The 23091-nt window shown below is 40.2% G+C and overlaps 1 protein-coding gene across 1 annotated transcript in view; it reads right to left on the reverse strand.

Annotated features, from left to right (window-relative positions):
• Positions 1-23091, reverse strand: part of LOC310986064 (low-density lipoprotein receptor-related protein 1-like) — a 179161-nt gene that overhangs the window by 86631 nt on the left and 69439 nt on the right. Inside the window, exons 16-29 of the mRNA XM_083971791.1 lie at positions 22563-22688; positions 21914-22030; positions 21098-21178; positions 18707-18874; positions 16030-16212; positions 14790-14987; positions 14390-14635; positions 8884-9081; positions 7411-7615; positions 6473-6637; positions 6136-6380; positions 5435-5566; positions 2146-2373; positions 986-1160 (exon numbers count right to left, since the gene is read on the reverse strand). Of these exons, the coding sequence (XP_083827917.1) occupies positions 986-1160; positions 2146-2373; positions 5435-5566; positions 6136-6380; positions 6473-6637; positions 7411-7615; positions 8884-9081; positions 14390-14635; positions 14790-14987; positions 16030-16212; positions 18707-18874; positions 21098-21178; positions 21914-22030; positions 22563-22688 (2467 nt within the window). The remainder of the gene's footprint in view (positions 1-985; positions 1161-2145; positions 2374-5434; positions 5567-6135; positions 6381-6472; positions 6638-7410; positions 7616-8883; positions 9082-14389; positions 14636-14789; positions 14988-16029; positions 16213-18706; positions 18875-21097; positions 21179-21913; positions 22031-22562; positions 22689-23091) is intronic.

Raw genomic sequence — 23091 nt, forward strand, 5'->3', positions numbered from 1 at the left:
CCACCTAACGGCTGTGGCCCTAAACAACCACATAGAGGGTTTATGCCAGCGGCCACCGGCCCTGACAGTAACAGAGTAAATTTACTTGAGTACTGTACTTAAGTACATATCCAGAGGATTTGTACTTTACTTGAGTATTAGATTTCTTTGGTACTTATTACTCTTACTTGAATACATTTCCAACACAAATGTTTTTACTTTTACTCAAGTTAATTTCTAGGAAGGCTGAAAAGTACTCGTTACTTTCAGGTCTTTTTCTAAAATCCTATTGGACACAAGCTGTGTTTGTCAGAGAAGGAAACCCTAACCCCTAAAAGCAGCACATCAGTGCAGCTGCTTTCAAAGAGTTCATTCTCAGAAACAAGAGTTAAAAGCTCCTTACATTCATTTAGAAAAAAATATAGTAAAAGTAATTCATTGATGTAAAAAATAAGAAATTTACTCTTACTCTTACTTCAAGTAAATTTAAAAGCATGTACTTCTGGATACTTAAGTACCTTTAGAAACAAGTACTTTTTTACTCTTACTCGAGTAACATGTCAACTGAGCTACTTTTACTTACTAAATGAATGCAGGCAAAATCGCCTCAAAAACTCGTTCATCCCTCTGTCCATTAAATTTATGAATGAGCAGCTTGTGTGATGATGATGTGTATGAATGTTTGTGTGTCCGTACATCTGCCACTAGTACTCTCTGAGGCATATTGCACTTTAATGATTTTTACTGTATGTTTTTAGTATTTTCCTGCAGCTCTTCTTTTGTACTGTTTTTGTCTTGTTGTGAAGCAGCACCGCTCTCTGTCCGAGAGAAATTTCTAATAGACTAATAAATGATTTTGACTTTTGACTTTTTTGACTACTTGTAACGGAGTAAATTTTGACCAGTAGTATTTGTACTCTTACTCAAGTACTGGGGTCGAGTACTCTGTCCATCTCTGCGTCTGAGTGTGTGTTTCTCTGTGTGTGTGTGTGTGTGTGTGACCCACCCCAGGATGGGATGCAGCACCAGACAGTGCGGTTTGTCGAGTCCCTGGATGACAGCGTTCTTGAACGATCCGTCGAGCCGAGCCACGTTGATCTGCTTCTTGTTGGCGTCGTAGCTGGTCCAGAACAGGTTCCTGGAGACCCAGTCCACGGCCAGACCGTGGGCGTTGGGCAGATCTGGAACAAGATACACACACACACACACACACACACACACGGAGCCAATTAATCAGCCTTTTTTCTGCAGTCGTGGTTCATAACAACCAAAAACAAAACATTCAGAGGGAAACAAACGAGAGCTGCAGCTCCTCATCCTTCATTAAACCTCTCGACTCTTTTGTAACTCCATCAGTTTTACACAGATAAATGTGACACTTGAAATCCAGAGTAATTTCACACACATTCACACTTCATTAGACAAACTTATGACATTAATTAACATTAACCATGTTTTGTTTTTTTTATTGGGTCCAGAGTTTGAAATAGAGATAATTATAAAAAAAAAGATTTAGGCTAAAGTTAAAAAGACACCACCACACAAATTCTCTGTAAACTGCTTCCACTTACTGAGCTCTGATTGGATACTTGGGCTTACAGTAGTTAACAGTAAAAAAACAAAAAACAAAAGTTAGTGCTCACTTCTTTGGCTACTCTACAGTATAGTTCGGATCATTTTTGGACTAATTTTTCCTAATAAATCTGTGTTAAACTTTATACTCTCTGTACTTATGGAATATCCTTAGGTTGTTTCAGGGTTAGGTTAGAATCTAGGTAGAAATAGGAATTGTTTTCATAATATATTGTATTGTTGTTTGATGTTCTGGGCCTCCGTTCATAAGCTACAGACAGCTTCTACCCTTTTTATCATGTCTTGCTGTGTATTGTGGATTTAAAAATGATTTTGTAAATGAATAAATTAAAATGTATTATGGTTTCTTAACATAAACCATCTTATTATTTGTAATATAAATCACTCGGAGGTGTAAATCAGTAGAAATTAACCCCTAATTTTCCAGTTTTCTGTCTATTTTCAGGAGCAGCTCATCATAAGAAAAAGCTGGTTATTGCTCAATCTGCACCAATATCCATAAAAATGTGAAAAACACTGAGTTTTTATTAAGGTGTGTGTGTGTGTGTGTGTGTTGTGCCTTCTCCTCCGTACCGGCCGACACCACGGTCTCGACTCCGGTGCCGTTGATGAACGCCCTCTTGATGGTCTGGGTGCGGACGTCCGACCAGTAGATCCGATGCTCCATGGCGTCGTAGTCGACCACGGTGACGTTGTCGATGTCGGGCACGGTGAAGGAGATGATGTAGTTGTAGTACGGGTTGTCGATGTCCACGCCTCGGATCTCGATCTGCCGGGCGTAGAGAAGGAACTGACGGGACTCTGCAGAGAGAGACAGAGAGGAGAGGAGGAAGAGAGGAGAGGAGAGGAGAGGAGAGGAGAGGAGAGGAGAGGAGAGGAGAGGAGAGGAGAGGAGAGGAGAGGAGAGGAGAGGAGAGGAGAGGAGAGGAGAGGAGAGGAGAGGAGAGGAGAGGAGAGGAGAGGAGGCGTTAATGTCCGCCGTGAGTGAAATCTAATCTACTCCAACAAACAGTTAATCCAATTAGCTCGTTAATCCATTTTTGACTCTGAAGACTGTGTGTGTGTGTGTGTGTGTGTGTGTGTGTGTGTGTCAGATTTATCACATCTGCACTGGTCTCAACAGTCATTTAACCAAACATTTAATGCCCCAGTATGTTGAAAAGAATTTCTTTTAAAAGGTATAGTACGTAGGAATTCCCTCCATCTAGCGGTGCGGTTGCATATCTGAACGTATTCTTGATGTTGCATTCACGTGAAATGGGGCAGTTGTCAGACAGACAACAGACGCTGCATGTAACAGGATAAACAAGCGTCTATGTAAACAAGTGGTCCGCCAGCACGAGGCAAAACAATACAGGCCTGACAATATTAGGGGTGGGACAAAAAATCGATTCACATAAATATCGCAATATCTTTTTTGACGATTTTTAAATTGATTTTTTTTTCAAAAATCGATTTTTTTTTTTTCTTTTTGAAATTTTTGAATCTTTTAAAATATTGTGCAATGTGCATTTGTTCGCCTTTTTTACATACAGAGAGTCCAGGTTTTGAAAAGGGTTTAAGTTCACTTTATAATGGAGTATGTTAATTTATAGGCTCCTACAGTATTTGTGTGCAGATAAATGTAAAAAATGCTAAAGACTAAAAATCGAGAGAATCGGCAATATCGTAGAATCGCAATTTAAATCGAATCGCCATCCAAAAAATCGTAGAAGAATCGAATCAGGAGAAAAGCATATCGTCCCAGCCCTAGACAATATGTTGTCATGGTGATGTGGTATTGTTTTACCGTCTTTCTCTGGTGGAGTAAAATGACATCCGGTTGGTTTGCCGACGGCCGTCTGCCTGACTGCACCTGAATGCAACACCAGTGCCTCCGTCCTTCCTCACACTACACAGTGGTGACAGTTTTAACAGGCCGTTTCCGTGGTTACCTACGGTCACGATGCAACATGGCCGCCTCGGTTCGGTGCGTCGCCCACTTATGTATTTGTAACGACTTGTAACAACTAGGGATGTCACGATTACTTGTTTTCACAATTAATCGCGGTATTAAACGCCACAATTAATTGATCGTAAAGATTCCTTAGTACCGTCACTTTCCAACAAAGAATATGTCGGAACCGTATCGGCAGATGTGGCGCCAAAGTAAAGGTAAATGCACAGATACTGGTCCATTTATCTAACTAATTGGTAGGAATTTAAATGCTAGTGTGTCATTTGTAATTTAAAAAAAATGATTAAAATAAACTTAAACGTTTGGTATCGATGACAATTAATGACTTAAATATTTGAAACACTTCCCCCGGGGGATTAATAACTGGTCCTATATTAAGAGATCAGTAATGTAGTTATATTTTGACTATATTTGATTTTACACATTCATAGTGTTGTGAAATTTATTGATGCATAATAATCGTAATACCGTGATTATTTTTCTGACAATAATCGTACCAAGAAAATCTATAATCGTGACTTCCCTAGTAACAACTCATTCTAAGGTACCAGAAAGCTTTCATTTGTATGCGGGTGTGATTCCACTTCAGTGAAATACGGATTTATGAAAGACAGATTTGATTTTTGCTAATAAAAAGCCTAATAAGTTACAGACTGGGACTTTAAGAGAGTACAGCTTGAATAACAGACAGAGAGGAGGAGGGGATGAGGGGGATAATGACAGTGTCAGGCTGCAGTGGCCGAGGTGTGGTGGAGGTTTGTGGCTGATGCCTGCATCAGACAGAGCGGGTCTCTCCATCCCATTACCCCTGGAGATAATAGAAAGCTCCGTCCTGAATACTAAAGCCACACAGTGAACAAACAGAGCTGCTGTTTTTAACGGACACCTCGATACGCTGCCAAGCTGTCACGGCAACAACAGCAGCAGCAGCTCAAAGAGAGGAAAAGTCCAGATGCTTTAATCTTCTCTCTCTCACACAAACTGGGATCACACTGTGGCATTCAACCAGAGTGTAGTTTCCTCTATGGTAACTGCATTCATGTAAAGTGTGTGTTCATGCTTACATCTACACACATCATATATTTATTTACTCATTTGGCTGATACTTCCTTCTTCTACAGCCAGGTCAGTCAGCAGTCATCATATACAGGTGCACACAGTCACTAAAGATACACAGATTTATTATTCTTAGTTATTTTTTCTTACATTTGATTTAATATTCATAATGTATTTACTTTTTATGAGGCTGCTAAGTTGAGGGCCGATGGCGAACTCCATTTCTTTGTGTAGAAATGTGCAGTGACAATAAAGAATCTATCTATCAATGTAACTGTGGAGGAAGACGACTCAAAGGAGATATAGAAGAATAAAATAAAGGCCGGAAACAGAAAGAAAAATCCTTCAATTCCCCCTTTGTCTTCCTCAGTCTAGTTGAAGGGAACAGCTCATTTTATCTATGGAGTCAATGGAGTTGAAAAGATTCAGAGTTGGACGACCTCCCTCTCTGCAGCCAGTGTCAGGTTAGTGGTTACAGCTTTTTTTTAAACAAATAAATGTTTAATAAATACACATCTCCTTTACATGATCTTACAGGAGGAACAAAGAAGAAAACGACGCATTGACGTTTAAGCTAAGGATCTCTGAGATTAGACTCTCTCTTCAGATATATGTATCTGTCATTTATCTTATTTTACATTTTTCTAGTTATTATTATTTCTCATTTTTCAAACCCTAAAAAGTTAACATACTAGTTTACCTGTATAGGAGTAGTGTGACAGAGGAGAGTGTAGGTTTTTTTTGTAAAGATGTGGCTTCTTCTTACTTTCTTTCCTTTTTTATTTACTTATTTATTTTGATGATAAAACTTGATGACATTTATACAATATACAAAGCTTCCTGTTTTACCGTAGCAGGTGCGTTTGTCGGAGCCCAGCTTCATGAGGTGAGGACAGGCGCAGGAGAAGGTCTGGTTGTAGTTGATGAGGCAGAGGTGAGAGCAGGGATCCTTCCCATCTTTAGCTGCACACGGGTTTGGAGCTGCAGAGGATAAAAGATCAAACACATTCTTACAGAACTTATATATACAGCTCTGGAAAAAATAAAGCGACCACTCCAAAATGTTCTTAATAAATCAGCCTTATCTCTACATGTGGCAGCCATTGATTCCAGTGTCTATTGAACTCCAACACAAGCACACCTCACTCTACTTAGCTGATCACATGAACCAAATCATATTTAATGAGGAAGAAAATTATAAATACATTTTAAAAACACTGCTGCGATTAAAAATTGGGATTATTCCACCAATGTTGATTTCTAAACTCTTCCTAAGTTTAAAACATAGTGTTGTGTTGTTTTAAAATTAATATTAACTTGTTTTCTTTGGTCTGAAAACACCAGAATTTTTTTGTCATTTTGACCAGTTGCCATTTTCTGTAAATAAATAAATGCTCTAAATGACAATATTTTTTGACAATTTGGGAGAAATGATGTCAGAATGAAACAAAAGTGTTCGTTTTACTCAAACACAGAGCTATGAATAGTAAAACCAGAGGAACTGATCATTAAGAAGCGGTAAAGAGCAGGAGCGTCAGTGTGAGTCTCACCCTGCGGCTGCCTGGACGGATGGTAGACCTGCAGGTCAAACGGCTGAGTGTTTGTCCTCTGGACGACGGTGACGTTGCTGCCGGTCCACTTGTTGGCCTTGGCCAGCGTGTTGGTCCTCCAGTCGGTCCAGTAAACCTCCCCCCCGTACATGGTGACGGCGAAGGGGTGAGACAGATACTCGTGTCCCCGCAGGACCTCGATGAGCCCCGAGCCGTCGTACTTGGCCGAGTAGATGGCATCAGATCTGCAGAAACAAACAAACAAACACAATATTCAGTCCAAGCATCGAACAAAGAGGTCGGTTGGAGTGTCTTTATGTCTCTCTGTCGGTCTGACCTGGCGTCGATCCAGAGGATGCGACGCTCTAGATAATCCACGGTGAGTCCGTTTGGCCAGCCCCCGTTCCCCGTCTCCTTGTGGATGGTCTTCCTGCCTTCTCCGCTCATGGATGCAGCTTCGATCCTCGGCAAGCTGGCGTCCCAGTCTGTCCAGAACAGGATGCTGCAGAGGCGCGTGCAACAACGTTATTACAACAATAAAAAGGTGCAGGAGGCAGACTTATAAATACAGAGTGGAGCTCTAGTTTGCAAAACCTTTTTTAAAAAAATCCTGTGGAGAGATCAGGACTAGATTAATACAACTACACAGGGCTTGTTGCACCGTTGCAAAATGACATGTATTATGTGTATTGTTATGTTGTTAGGTGTGGACCCATACAGCCGTGAGATACTTGTTAGGGAATGGAAGTCACTAGTTTAGGTCAAGTAGCAGCATATGAAGAGTTATTATCATATAGGATGATACACTGACTTGATATATATCACGCAAAATGAGGAAAATACTGTATATGATTTTTTATTACAGGACCATGATATACTGTGTTGGTCTGTCTGTATTTTGTTTGAGTTTGGTTTTGTGGTATTTTGCAGACTGTAGGTGTGACCTGTCCTGAGTTTATGTATTGTTCTGTTTGTTGTGGCATTGTAACTTTGTCTTCAAAACATGAAAATTAAACAACTGTGATCATGATTTAACTGGTGAGGATACTTTTATCTGTCTATTTACATACTGTTTTGCTTTTTTTTTCTATTTAATGTGATGCTGGAAATAATTTTCCTCCCTTGTGATCAATAAAGTTCAATTCAATTCAATTCAATTACATTTATCAGTGTGCAAAACCAGTAGTTCTGAGATTTCTGTACTTCAACATTTATCCTTCCTAGATAATTGAGCTCGGTTTGATACGAGGGCGGAGCAGAAGAGTGGTTAGTTACCCGTCCCGGGGGTCGAGGGCGATGGCTCGAGGATGCTCCACCTCCCCGGCCAGCAGCGTGGTCCTCATGGTGCCGTCCAGCTTGGCCACCTCGATCTGGTCCAGGTTGCTCTCCACCCAGTAAATGTTCCCAGCGATCCAGTCCACGGCCAAACCCTCGGGCGTCGCCAGCCCGTACTGGATGACCACGTCGAAGCTGGTCAGAGCTGCAAGGACGGACGGACGGAAAGAGAGGAGAAGAGACGAGACGAGACGGTCAATTATCTCGTTCTGTCTTCTGCATTTAGATTTGTGTCCTCCAGTGTTGTTAGAAACCGCTGCAGTCGTCTGATCTAATCGTATCTCATCCTGCGACTCGATAGAATAAACTTCCCTCTGGGGCACTGGAATCTCTTAATGACTTTACACTCAGTGTTTTAATGCGTTTGGATAAAAACGGCTTCGAACCACCAGGATTTTGCTGACGGCAACAGAACGGTTCACGTTGTTCTCCAAACCTGCAGCGCTGATCCGTATTTACAAATTATGTAAATGTAATCAAGCTATTTGGATTCACGGGGCAACATTGCATCACAAACTGAACTGTAATTCTCTTTTAATCAGGCGACTAGACGTTGTGTTGAGGAGAAAACAAAGGAAAAAGCATAAATAAATACAGTAGAGGCTCAGCAGGGGGGCAGAGACGCCGCAAAACCCCCCAAAAGGCCCTTATATAATCTGTCTGCAGAGCTCCAAAGACGGTTTCCAGCCTCTCCGTTGCAAACCCTTTCATTTTCCATTAGGTCCCTAATCAGAAGGACAAGTCTAATTATTTGTGATGAGTCATTACACTGTCTACTCTGCAGCAATGAAAACATACACTTGCTGAATGCAAAGGCTGACCACATGCACAGACTCCGAGTCCTGGACCTGCTCAGTCTCTCTCTGCTACTGCTGCTGCTGCACTGATGACAGGGTTCGTTCATATCTTGATTTTCTGGTCACGAGAAAAACCCAGAGCAGCAGGAACCGAGAGAGTGGAGCTCAGCTCGACGTGCCGCAATATATTCCATGTTTTTATTGAATATTTGTGTCTGCGATGCAGTTTTTTTTTTTCAGATGCAGATTTTCAGACATAATAAAAGTGTCATCTCTGATTCTGCAGCAAGTACAAATGTTTTTATCTCAGAGGAGCTGCAGTGTATTTCCCCCTGCGATGTGCAATGCTGTATTTAGGGATTAAACTTTATGACTCATACAAGTCCCGTGAATCTAATAAAACCCAGAGCGTTAGCATAGTTTATCCTTATTAGTTTTTTTTATATACACAAAACCCACCTGTGTTATAAATAAAATACGTCACCGTCATATTAATCTGGACTTAATGGCGTTCTCAATCAGAGACGATATCCACTGATGCAAACGCAGCAGAATGACGCGGCAGAAACAGCTCCAAAATAAAAGAAAGAAAACTCCTGAATCATGTTTCGCTCACCTCCGTTCTCCGACAGCTTCCCCCGATAGATCTTGTCCTCCACCACGTCGGTCCAGTAGAGGGCGCTCTGGCTGAGGTGGAAGTCGAGGGCGATGGTGTTCCTCAGGCCCGGCACCAACACGCTGAACTCGCCCTTGTTCAGGTCGATGCGGCGGATCTCGTGGCGGTTTGAGAAGATGATGAAAGGCTTGAAAGGATCTGTGGAGGATAAAGGGTTAAAATAGCAGGTCATCAAGTTGCTGCAGAAACTCGGGTCCACACACTGGCAACAAACCAGACCCACGGATTCTGGTTAATGCCCAAAACTGAAAACATTCTGGGAAGAAATGTTTGAAGAAAGTGTAGGAATATAACAATGGCTCCACTGGGTCTGTCACCAAAAGGCGCCGAAGGAAGAGAAAATATCGGTAACACTTTCTATGAAGGTCTAGTTTATAATGCATTAAGACACATGACATAAGACGTTATAATCAGTGTTGGGAACGTTACTTTTAAAAAGTAATTAGTTATAGTTACTAATTACTTCTCCCAAAAAGTAACTGAGTTAGTAACTCCACTATTTCATTATAATAGTAACTACTTACCAGGGAAAGTAACTATTGCGTTACTTTTTCTTTCTTTTTTTTAAATCTCTGTGTTTAACCACCTTCGGCCTGGTCCTCTGACCCTCACCTGTGCTCTTGCAGTTCTCCATGTCGGGCTCCAGCTCCCAGCCCTCGTAACAGGAGCATTTCACGCTGAACTTGTCCTGTTCGCAGCGCTGACTGCACTTCAGGTGTTTGGCACAGAAGCTCTGGATTTTTTTTAAAAGTTTAAATATGTCGAAGAATTTGGATTTTTTTTCTCTCATTTTAAAATTGTATTTTATTGTTTTCATATATTTCACTGATCGCAATTATGGAATGCGAGTGTGTGTTTTATTGAAAGCGAGGCTGGTGTGCGTATGAAAATAGGTTACAGTGGTTTTTTTAAGTGCTGCCTACAAGCAAATCTCATATCGTCTCTGTACAAAGACACCAAAGACCTTTTTAAATGTGAAAACAGCAGAGACCTATTCAAGATTTGCGTTTGGGCAACAATAACAGGCGAAACATCGAAATTAATTTATTCATGGCCACATTAAGTGAAATTATTAACTTTACCGATTATCCATCTGATTATCTGTCCTGCTGCGAGCGCACAACTTCTCAGGGTATCCGCGGATCCTTAAAAAGTCTTAAATTCATGTATCTAAAATGAAGGCCTTAAAAAGTATTACATTTATTAGAAAATTCTAAGATGGTCTTAAATATATTATAATATACAGCATCATAAAATATGTATGCACTTAAACTTTTATATGAAATAACAGGGTATCCGCGGGGTCTTAAAAAGTCTAAAATTTGAAAATCAAAATTTTAGGCCTTAAAATGTCTTAAATTTGTTGAATTATTGGGTTCAAGTCTTAAATAATTTTAGACAGGTCTTACATTTTCTTATGCCCACCATGGGCGAGCATTTCACTCGCATTTGCCCCTAAAAAAAAAAAGACATGTGTGAACCGGGACAATCACAAAAAAAGAAAGAGCACAACCTGCGATTGGTCAAAAACTACAAATCCCACAATTCTCTGGCCTCAACAATAACAGTAGTTAGTGTAAGTAAGGGAGAGTGGAGCTGTTGGTGAAAAGAGGAAACAACGCCACGTCTGGTCCTGTTCTATGTTGTTCGTTCACACCGTAACCGTTTATTTGTTACGTCCGCGGTGTAAAAGGCCGTGACGCAAGGACGCGATTAGGCGCGAGACGCGGTATACGCGACTTTTTTTTTTTGCGACGCAATACACGGGATTTTTTTTGGGCGACGGGACCTTCGCGTCTTCGTCTAAGGCAAAGGTTCTGGCCTTGACAAGTCACTGGTGAACCCTGTTGGTAGATGGAGCAGTTCTTCTCTAGAGAAAGGTCTGGTGAGTGAGACTAGTGCTGGTGCTGGTCCAGGGGGTGGTGAACTCCTGACTAGTACCTATACTACATCAGTCATAGCCCTATGCTGTTACAGTGAGGAGCCCCTATATACACCACTTATATATATTAAATCCATTCTATTATTGATCTGATTCTTTTTATTCTATTTTGTTTTACCTTTCTGTTATTACAGTCTCTGTTTCCTTTGTTGTGCCAAAATTGTTATCATGTCCCAATAAGCACTACATATGATACATTGTATTGAACATTTCAGAAAATAGCAGATAATATGACTATTTTGAATCCAATCTATATTATATATATATTTATATGATTCTTTTTATTCTTTTTATTTATTTTTAGAAAGGATTTTAGTCGGTTAATATGTTTACAATCAGCGCTCTATTTCATATTAAAGTTTTAATCTTCTAAAATGTACAGATTTATGGAGTATGTACATTCTTATGGATTTTGAAGTTATGACAACGTAAGGGGCTGAACTTGATAAACTTGCTTCCTTCAGCCACTTCACCACAGTGTGCCTTTTTTTTCTCTATTACATTTACAGTACTGTTTGTTTTTATGCTTGTGCTTGTTTGAGACAAAATCAAATCAAATCAAATAAGCACTGCATACATTGTATTGCAAATTTGAGAAAACAGCAGATAATATGATGGATATGATTCCGAATGAAACTGAAATAAAAACTAAAAAACAAAAAAAAAAGCAGGTCGTTGGGGTCATTGTTGAATTATTACTCGCTACTGGAAAAACACCAGCCGTGTTCTCTGTTTCTGCTGCTGCTGTGTGGCGACCGGTCCAGTGAACGAGAGGCTGGCTGTGTTGAAAGTGGCTCTAATCCTGCAGTAATTAAAACGCAGTGTAAATAAGACAGAGAGTTATCTGTGGCGAGCAGGCAGCAGGATGAATGAGGCGGCTGCTGGTGGCCGGACCTGGCACTGAGCTGGACCATCATCATAAATTCACGTTTTTCCTCCACTGGCTCGTGGAGACCTCTGTCCTTTAGGTGGAGGATGATAAACTAAAAGCTGATTTAATACGTTTTTCACATCTTCTCGCCCTCTCGCTGTCTTTAAGAAAATGAATTTCTGCTCCTCACTTTTATGCTTCTTTTCATTCAATAATAACGACGGCTAGAAACCAACATCCAGCTCTTTAAAAAAAAATGTTTTCAACAGAGTTTTGGGTTGTTGATTTAACTTACCACTTTAACAGCCAATCAGATTTATATTAGGGTTGTATACATGTACTGAGGATTCTCACTGGTTGGCAGCTACATTAATACTGACTGTGACGTTAGCAGGTTACATGAAGCACAGCGTTATTTTAAAACTGTCAACTAACATGATATTATGTTCAATGTGATGACTAGACCACCTGACCCGAGACTGAGTCAAGACTGAGACCAAACCAATGTGAAACCATTTCCAAGACCATCACTGTATCCAGTACCAGTCCTCATAATAACCATGTGTCTATATAATATTTACATTATTCCTCCTCAGCTACAAAGAAAATATGATTTGATCTAAAATCTAAACCATATTTAATGTGAACAAAGTTTGATTTGAACACTTCTTATTGGTTGAAAAGTACACGCTGCTTCCTGTTGACAAGCAAGTTATCAGAGAGAGGAGAATATGAGAGGAAAAAACATTCCAAGATGTGAAAAACAGCAACCAGGAAATGCCAGGAATCTCAAAATAGCGCCACAAGTTTGTTTACGTCCCTCGATAATTTGATTGGTTTGGATTCTGAACCAATAGAATATAGGCTACTCGCGAGTCGCAACAAAATCGTCACGCTGCATATCAGGACACCTTTGCGCGAGTTTTCGTTGCCGTTTCGCTCGCTCGCTGTATGTCAGGATGCGATGTAACTATTTAATTATCTTAAAATTATGCAATTACATCACATAAACCAAAGTGAGACAGTGACACGGAGACATTTGTGTTTGTTTTTGTTTTTTAAGCTGTGGTCTTGACTGGTCCAGCTCGACTGAGACCGAGACAAGACCAAGACCTTGAAGATGTGTCCAGTCTCAAGTACCACAACACAAGTGATGACAGAAAGTGGCGACTGCATTGTGCTCACTTAAATTGTTTTGTTGTTGTTGCACCAGGAGATTGCCGTTCTTTATATGTGACTGACCAGTGGGTTTCCATTCAATTACACAGGAAATAAGAGTCCAGCCAATCACTGAACAAAGTGTCAACACAACGCAGACTGAGGGGGAATTACAACGGTTAGACAAACACACAAACTATCACACTTTTTTCCTTGAACACTGACATTTTGTCCGTATATAGATATTACTTTAACTATTTGCATAATGTAACTATAATGTTACTTTCATAGAAAAGTTCATTTCCAGCTTGAATAACGATGGGCATTAGGCTTTTTAACTTTTTTTATTTTTTTTTATTTAACCTTTATTTAACCAGGAATAATCCCATTGAGATTCAGAATCTCTTTTGCAAGGGGGTCCTGGCCAAGAAAGCAGCACAGTATATCCACATCTACATCTTACAGTAACCATGTTTGTGTCTCCTTTTATCTGTGGTGCTGCCCTGTTTTAATCTTTAGTACTACTTTATCTATTTATTAATGCTTTCAATGAGTCGTGCAATATGTTTGTGTTAGTGTATTCTGTATATGTTGCATGCATGGGGCCTTTTGTTTGTTGCTGCTGCCGAAACAACATCATTTCCTGCAAGTATCTTTTACTTAACTTAAAATTATTCGTGATTTTAAGTTTGCAGTATCATACCCTCCCTCCCTCTCTCCCCTGTTGCAAGTCCTGAGTTTTTCATGTTGTAATGTGTACTTATGTGTGCCTTTGTTGCTGAGGTGTTTTTTTCTTGTTCCCACACTGTACTCCCCATTGGAGCATAGTCTGGGGTTTGCGTTTTCTCCTCCCCTCTCCTCATGTTATTCTGTATTTTGTGAGCTTAGAATTTTAAGGTTCTATCTCCGTTTAGGGTAGTTCCGAGATATTGAGCATCAAAGTTCCAACTCGGCTTGTGTTTTGGTTGATAGAACCTTTGTATTTTATGAATAACTAATCAAAAATTTTTGAAAATTTAAAAATAACACCACACAGGCATTAACAGACCACTAATGGATGATATTATGCAAAAACTCAATTTTGAAAAAAATGGAGATAGAACCTTATAATTCTAAGCTCACGATTTCTTACAAACTGAATTTCCCAGCAATGGGATCATTAAAGTATCAATCAATCAATCAATCAATCAATCAATCAATCAATCAATCAATCAATCAATATCTGCATTTCTGCCGTTCATAACAAACCACACCGTTTGAAAATCGGTCAAAAACCAAGCATGTTATGGTTATTATAGTAGAACATGCACCAAAGGCGACGCTGTGTCTTTGGGCACCAGTGTCAGGTGAGCCATCTAGTCATCTTATTATACAGTATATATATTATATATATATACTGTATATAGTATATCTTCTTATCTTATCTTATATATCTCTGTGTTTAACCACCTTCGGCCTGGTCCTCTGACCCTCACCTGTGCTCTTGCAGTTCTCCATGTCGGGCTCCAGCTCCCAGCCCTCGTAACAGGAGCATTTCACGCTGAACTTGTCCTGTTCGCAGCGCTGACTGCACTTCAGGTGTTTGGCACAGAAGCTCTGGATCTGACAGGTCTTGTTGTCGGGGCCTAGCTCCATGCCCAGCGGACAGGAACAGATCACACCCTCGCCGGGCGCCACCGTGCAGTTGTGGCTGCAGTCGCCATTGTCCAGTGAACACAGGTCTGTGAGACACAGAGAGAGAGAATCAGAGGAGGAGTGAAGCAGAGAGACAAAAAAACTACAAAGAAGCTGTTATCAAACCACTGAAGGCAGAGTTTAAGAAGCAGACTTTTTCTCTTTTCTCTCCGCTCTGACGCTCATGCTGTCTCCTCTTACCACACAGCTTCTCGTCGGAGCCATCTGGGCAGTCGTCTTTGCCATCGCAGAGTTTCTCCGAAGGCAGACAGATGGTGGAGTCGTTGGCGCACACATGGTGAGAGAGTTTACAAACCAGCGCCTCGCAATTGTCCTCGTCCGAGTTGTCCTCGCAGTCGCTGTCACCGTCGCACACCCAGGCCTTACTGATGCAGCGGGCTGCGGACACAAAGATATGTTAAATATCTGCATTGAAATGAGGGTTTTTTTGTGCATTATCATAATTGTTTCGGCCATGGAGAGTTTGGAAGGAGAACTGGACATTGAAAATTCAAATGGTTTCTGTAGATAAGTGCCTGGTATCATCAATTAGATTCCTAGGAGTTCTTGTTGATGAGAAACTTGAATTGGCAAGAACAAATTGATTGGGTTAGCACAAAATTTAATAAACCTCTTTGTATTATAAGACGGATTAGTCGTTAGGTCAAAACTAATTGCCTTCTTACTCTATTATAGTTTCATTTATCCATATCTTTAGTCTGGGCCAGGACTTTCCCCACAGTTTTACATAACATTTTGATTACTGAGAAACACTTTGTTTGGATAACAACTCTATCAGATTCATACGTCTCTTCCACATTTATTACATCAATATTTATCAACCAGGTCTTAAAGGGATAGTTCAACATTTAGGCAAATTGGTCCATTGCCATAATCCCTATAGTTATAGCAGTAGGTTCGATATTGTCGGTGCAAGCTACTTTTAGAACGGCGGAGCAGAGCCGTGAGCTGCTCAGAGCTACGCTACGGAGGCTCATGGGATTTTTTGGTTTCCCTCATCAAACTCATCAAATACACAATCCAACAACTCCACAACGCTCTGGTGGACAAGTTGTGGATTTCTAAGACATCAATTCAATTTCTGTAACTGTAACCGCTCTGGTATAAATCATGGAGTAGTGAAGAAACACACTTAGCTTCTTTCTGTGTAGTGATGCTTATAATCACTTTTAATGAGTGTTTTTTTTTCTTCTGATTGTTCATTTGTATGTTTAGTTTTCTTTCCTTTCGACATCATATTTCATTGTTAACCACAAGTGGAGGCATCAAATAAGCTCTTTGAGTTTTCGTCTCTTCCTTGCAATTTTACTTTATTGTTCCTTTTACTTGTATATTTTTTTAACTGTGCAAAATAGAAATAAATAATTAAAAAAAAACCCAGCAAAACAAAGAAGTAAAATAAGAAGTTCGGTCTCCTCACCAGAGTCCTTGCAGCCGAACTTGACAGCTGGATCACACATGTGCGTCACGCCCTCGCAGTTCTTCTCGTCGCTCAGGTCCATGCAGTCGGTGTCGCCGTCGCAGCGCCAGCGCAGCGGGATGCACAGGCCGTCCATCCGACACTGGAACTCATCGGTGTGACAACCGCCAGGAGGACGAGTGGCTGCAGAGACAGAGAGAGAGAGGACGACGTCAGCAGCCGGCTCAAAACACATCGCAACAACATCGCCTTCGCCTTCGCTTTAATCTAATCAAGACTAGGGATGTCACGATTATAGATTTTCTTTGTACGATTATTGTCAGAGAAATAAACACGGTATTACGATTATTATGCATTAATTAATTTCACAACATATGAATGTGTAACATCAAATACAGTCAAAATATAGCCTAATTACATTACTAATTATTTACACATAATATTATTATTATTAGTATCTACTATTAATATATAACCAATTATTAATCCTCCAGGGGAAGTGTTTTAAATATTCAAATCATTAATTATCATCTGTACCAAATGTTTAAGTTTATTTTAGTTGTTTGATTTTTATCACAAATGAGACGCTAACATTTAAATTCCTACCAATCGTATGTTACGTTAGGTAAATGGACCAGTATTTCTAACATTTACCTTCACTTTGGTGCACAAACATCTGCCTCCATGTTTCCAACATAATCTTTTTTGGAAAGTGACGGTATTTAGGAATTTTTACGATTAATTAATTGTGGCGTTTATTAATACCGCGATTAATTGTGAAAACAAGTAATTGTGACATCACTAATCAAGACTTTGCATCCTGGAGCAGAGACGAGACGAGACGAGACAACATGCAACATCAAAAGACAAACAAGAAAAACAAAAAACTAACTAATGAGCTGTCTGGGAGAAACGAAGCAGCCGGTGAATCATCTATCTTTGTTGTTTCACTGTTACAGAAACATTAGAATAATAATAACAACTAATAAAACACACATGATATCAGTGGCTGTTGGACGACCAGAGGAGTGAGTAGGTGTCGGTGTCGGTGCCCGTTCCTCTCTGCTTCCCGCTCTGACTAACACAGCCCAGGGAGTTATTATTATTATTACATCTGCCGACTGAAATGTAAATACGGACTCACTGTGATTTCTTTGTGCAGATACTTCATGGAATAAATGACAGAACGGTGTAAAGATGCACCCACCCATTATAATAACAACCACCTGTCACAGCTGTTTTCCATGAACACTCACCCAAATTACACACACACAAAAAAAGTACCACTGTTAAATGTGTTGTTTTTTTTACTATTGATTAGTTACCAAATGTTTTTCCAATCATCTGCGCTGAGTCCCGTCAGACTTTTTGTTTTTCAGGTCAGATTCTGTTTCTGCACACTGTAATCTAAGATAAGTCCCTTTTCTTATTCTAATGCACAATTGAACAATGGTGGGTTCTGTGTTAGATTTTAATAAAGATTTGAACTATTTAAACTACTTCAGTCCTTCTGCAGGTGTCAAGTCAAAATGAAGGTGTTGCTGTTCCATCAGCTTCCATTTATCTTTAGTTCAGTCTGAATATGTAAAGAGTAGATTCTATTTAGATTAATGCCTCTCTCCTCTATGATGCTCTGAAACTGTCAACTCTTTTAGGGAAGCAGCTGAAAACTTTTTTATTTAAGCATTTTAGGCTTTTAGTTAGTTGTCTTTGTTTTATTCATTGTACTTATTATGTCTTCTATTGTTGTATTTATTTTATTGTAAAGCACTTTGTGATTTTTATCTGTGAAAGATGCTATATAAATAAACTTTACTTATTTACTTACAGGAGAATGGAGAGTTTTATGAATCATCTGCATTTCAGGGATGTTTTTAAAGGGATAGTTCAACATTTAGGCAAATTGGCCCATTGCCATAATCCCTATAGTCATAGCAGTAGGTTTGTTACCTTTATTTGTCGGTGCAAGCTATTTTTAGAACGGCGGAGCAGAGCCGCGAGCTGCTCAGAGCTACGCTACAGAGGCTCATGGGATTTCTTGGTTTCCCTCATCAAACTCATCAAATACACAATCCAACAACTCGCAACAACGCTCTGGTGGACAAGTTGTGACCTGCACACTCACCACACTATGAAATAATAACACAACGTTATCCCATGAGCCTCCGTAGCGTAGCTCTGAGCAGCTCACGGCTCTGCTCCGCCGTTCTAAAAAATAGCTTGCACCGACAATTAAAGGTAACGAACCTACTGCTATGACTATAGGGATTATGGCGATGGGCCAATTTGCCAAAATGTTGAACTATCCCTTTAACTTTCCCAACACAGAATAAACTGCCATTTTTAAACTATATCTTTTATTATTATTAGAGTGTAATTTTATTTTATTATAAATGATCTTTGGGATTTCGTGTTCATGAACTGTTTTTATTTTGTTTTGTTTTATCTACACTCTCCTATCTCAGTGGGATTCGGCCGAGTAAAGTTAAAATAAATAGAAGATATGAAAAAAAAGTCCAACAGCTCTGCGGTTATATAAGCATTTTGCTCTTATTTTCTTTCATGCAATAAATAATCCACTGCAGCAGAGAGTTTCTGAAGCTGTCAGGGAGTTAAACAGAACAGCAGCTGGTCCATCACCATCACCAGGTGAGGACAGAGGACAGAGGACACTGACCCTGGTTGGTGCAGTTTGCGTGGGTCTCGTCGCTGTAGTCTCCACAGTCGTTGTCTCCATCACAGGTCCAGTAATCCGGGATGCAGCGGCCGCTGTTACATTTGAACTGAGCGCTGGAGCAGGAGTGACTACAGCCCGCCTCATCGCTGTTGTCCCCACAGTCATTATCTGAAAAACAAACACAGTCAAACAACACCCACTCTCTCTCATTACCGGGCGCCCAACGGCTCATAATGGGGAGGGGGGGACATATGTTTCAATAGGCAGAAAGTAATTTGCTTTTCCTTTTTTCCACAATTAACACATAGTGACAGAGAAAAGTATGGAGTACAAATGAAATGCAGTGTGAGAGATGAGAGTCAAAATAATGACAGAAACTGCATAGATCAGACCATGCACCACGAGGGAATGTACCCAGCTGATACATTGAGCTTGGCAGCGCAGCGTCAGAAGCACTTTTATGCCCGTACTGATGTTAAAGGGCAAACTAATGTTAAACTGTGATCGTATTTTACAGTAGGAGTTAATTTCTTATAGAAATAAAATATATTCTGTGATTAAACTCTTTTTTTTTATCATCATTGAGCCTGGCAGCCTATTAAATCTACACTTAATTAAATAGAGTTTCATTAATTTTATTGCTAACACAGTAACTGCGCTTTCAGCTTTCCATGTATTTGGCTGACTGGAGCGATGCACTTACACTTTATCAGATCTAATTCAGCTTCAGACCTGTGAGCAGCAGGATAAACGAGTGGCAGCAGAGCTGGCCTCAAGTTAGCAGAGAAGCAGCGCTAAACTTTGATTTTTATTTTTTATTTTTTTCCCCCTTTTCCAGTGCTAAGAGTTGAGCTAAGCTAAGCTAAGCTGAGCTAAACTAAGCTAAACTGAGCTAAACTAAGCTGAGCTAAACTAAGCTAAGCTGAGCTAGCGTCGCGGCTGCTGTGGTGCATGTTGATCTATGCACTAACCGGTCAGGTTTGGACAATTCAACTCATCAGAGCCGTCCCCACAATCCTTTTCTGAAAGACAGAACCAAGGGAAGACAGCAGAGTGGGCGAACGGCACAACACAACCAATAACACACAACAACAACAAAAGACTGGAGAGACACAGATGACAACACACAAACATGACACAAGATGACAAAAAGAAGAGTCTGTGCACATATGAAGCCAAAAATGGAGGTGAAGAGTTGATGGTAAACTAGTTAGAAAACAAACTAGAAGCACAATTTACAAAATACTGTCGCTCACAATTGGACGCCTTTGGACTGAGACATGCTGCTGGTTCTCAAGTTTGACTTTCTGAGACTCTTGTGATCGATGTCGATGTTTCAGATGTGTCCAAAGCTTTACAATGTCTATCTTTAAAGACGTTTTAAAGCACCGTCTCTATTCATTGCACTTTTTGGACCCTGTTGATTTTTTTTTGGCCCTTATTTCACTTGATCAAACGTTAAAAAAAAAATAAAAAAAATTCATGACCTTTATATAATGATATTATTTCTGGAGGTTTGGTTGATATTCTGTCTCTTTCTGTTGAAATAAACGGTATCTCTTTAATTCACAGGCCGCTAACTACGTGATAATGTCAAGAAATAGCCTAGAAATAACGATACATTTCATAGTAATGTCATGTTCTTCATAAAGGCAAGAGATTACACATGCTTTTCATGCTTTGAATTTTTTGGGAAAGGCCAGAATTTTTCTCCACCAAGTCGGGTTGTTGCAATCGACCGATATTTCTGGGCTACTTCAACGCAATCAATCGTTATTTCTTGGCTACACATCTCGACATTACTATGAAACTGACCGTTATTTCTAGGCTATTTCTAGACATTATGATGCAATTAATTGTTATTTCTTGGCTGTTTCTTGACATTATCACATAATTAGCAGCCTGTAAATTAATGGATTGCCCGATAAACTTACTATAAAAACTATAGACTGAGACCCAGCACCTCCTACAAAACTGTATAATACATACAGTCAATGGATCAGTGAAGTCATGTATCATAACAAATTGGAGAAGATCATATACAGTACACAATCACTACACAGTTTTATATTATTTGGCAGCCTTTTTTAATGTCTGTTAGTGCTGTAAAACATCTGCTGTTGCCTTTTGTTATTGATCTTTTTCTTTTTATGAATGTCTGGCGATGAGAACTCTATATCCAACACTACTGTTTATACGTGTGGTTTTTAAGGCTAAAAAGAGAGCAAAGGAGGTGTGTGTGTGTGTGTGTAGGGGGGGTTATGTTGTTGAGTTTCCTGTTTTATTTTGTTGGAAAAACAAATAAAAAGACCTTGAGTTGACCACAGTAAACAGGCGAACTGGAAGAGGAAGAGGGAGAGGAAGAGGAGGGAGCAGAGATCCGACACTAACCGTTATCACAGCGCCAGTTGATGTTGATGCAGCGTCCGTTGTTGCAGGTGAACTGGGTGAGGGGGAAACATGTGGGGTAGGCTGTGGACGGACAAGAGACAGAGAGAGACGGGGGGGGGGGGGGGGGGGTTGGTTCCACATGTGGCTATGACATCTGCACAACCTCAACATGCAGCCCATAAATCAACCTGCAGCTACAACAGTTACTAGGGCTGGGACGATATGCTTTTCTCCCGATTCGATTCTTCTACGATTTTTTTGGATGCCGATTCGATTTAAATTGCGATTCTGCAATATTGCTGATTTTCTCAATTTTTAGTCTGCATTTTTAACACCAGCGAAACAGTTGAATGATTATGATTGTCTACAGACTATTCCAGGAACCATATATCCCCCAAAAATACACATCACATGTGTAATATAATATGTTTACTCTCTTTTCAAAAGCCTGGACTGCATAAAAGAGGCAAAAATAAAAGAGTATAGAAAACAGGCTTCTGAAAACTTTCTGACAAAATGAGATATAGACTGAGGTAAACTGCTGCATTTTAACATTTATCTGCACACAAACACTGTAGGAGCCTATAAATTAACATACTTCATTATAAAGTGAACTTAAACCCTTTTCAAAACCTGGACTCTCTGTATGTAAAAAAGGCGAACAAATGCACATTCCACAATATTAAAAAAAAAAAAAATCTATTAAAAAATCTTTAAAATAATATTGCGATACTTATGGGAATTGATTTTTTCTCCCACCCCTAACAGTTACTGTGTTTTGCTGTTGAGAGTGAGTGAGTGAGTGAGGGGACCAACCACAGGACGCAGGTTCGTCCGACCGGTCGCCGCAGTCGTCGTCCAGGTCGCAGGTCCAGGACAGAGGGATGCAGCGGCCGCTCGCGCACGAGTACTGGTTGGGCGGACAGGTACGAGCTGGAAGGAACAACAGGAAACAGTCGTCACATTTCCAATATGGGAGCGTGTTTAATCTGTGTTACATTCGTTCTTTCCATTTTCAACTGGCAATCAAAAATTAAACAAATTAAAAAGTGACTGGTTATTTTGTCATTTGTTTTTTAATCTAACACAAAAAACAAAACAAAACAAAAGATTTTTCATATATTTAAAGGGATAGTTCAACATTTTGGCAAATTGGCCCATTGCCATAATCCCTATAGTCATAGCAGTAGGTTCGTTACCTTTAATTGTCGGTGCAAACTATTTTTAGAACGGTGGAGCAGAGCCGTGAGCTGCTCAGAGCTACGCTACGGAGGCTCATGGGATTTCTTGGTTTCCCTCATCAAACTCATCAAATACACAATCCAACAACTCTACAACGCTCTGGTGGACAAGTTGTGACCTGCACATTCACCACGCTATGAGATAATAATGATTACCAATTGAAAATGGAAAGGATGAATAATACACAGATTGCATTTGTGTGTTCATTCGTTTGTTTGTGTACCAGAACAGGTGGTGTTGGATTCGTCCTCGTCGTTGCCGCAGTCGTTGTCGCCGTCACAGAGCCAGCGCAGAGGGATGCAGCGGTTGTTCTTGCACTTAAATCTGTCTGTGGGGCAAGTGTGCTGGTCTGAAAAAAAAGGGAGGAAAGGAAGAAAGGATTCATTGAGTGTCAAGAAGGAAAATGAGAAGCCATGTGGATGTGTGTGTGGAGGGGGGGTGGAGGAATGGAAAGGTGAAAGAGTGGAGAGTTGTGACGTGCAAACGAGAGAGGGGAAGATATTCAAGCTGCTCTGGAGCGACTTTGTGTTTTGTCAGGAATGGGAACAAGTCTGACCACAGACAGACAGACAAGCAGACAGAGAGCTTTTCCAGATTCACAGGCATCGCTACATTCCTCCTCCTCCTCACACACACACACACACACACACCGCGTACTCACACTCACATATACACACAATTAGCACATATAAACACTCACACTCACACGGTTCAGTCTGTGCTCTCATTTCATTCTGGCGTCACCACCAGAC

This window comes from Trachurus trachurus, assembly GCF_905171665.1.
Source record: "Trachurus trachurus genome assembly, chromosome: 5".
NCBI classification, from domain to species: Eukaryota; Metazoa; Chordata; class Actinopteri; order Carangiformes; family Carangidae; genus Trachurus; species Trachurus trachurus.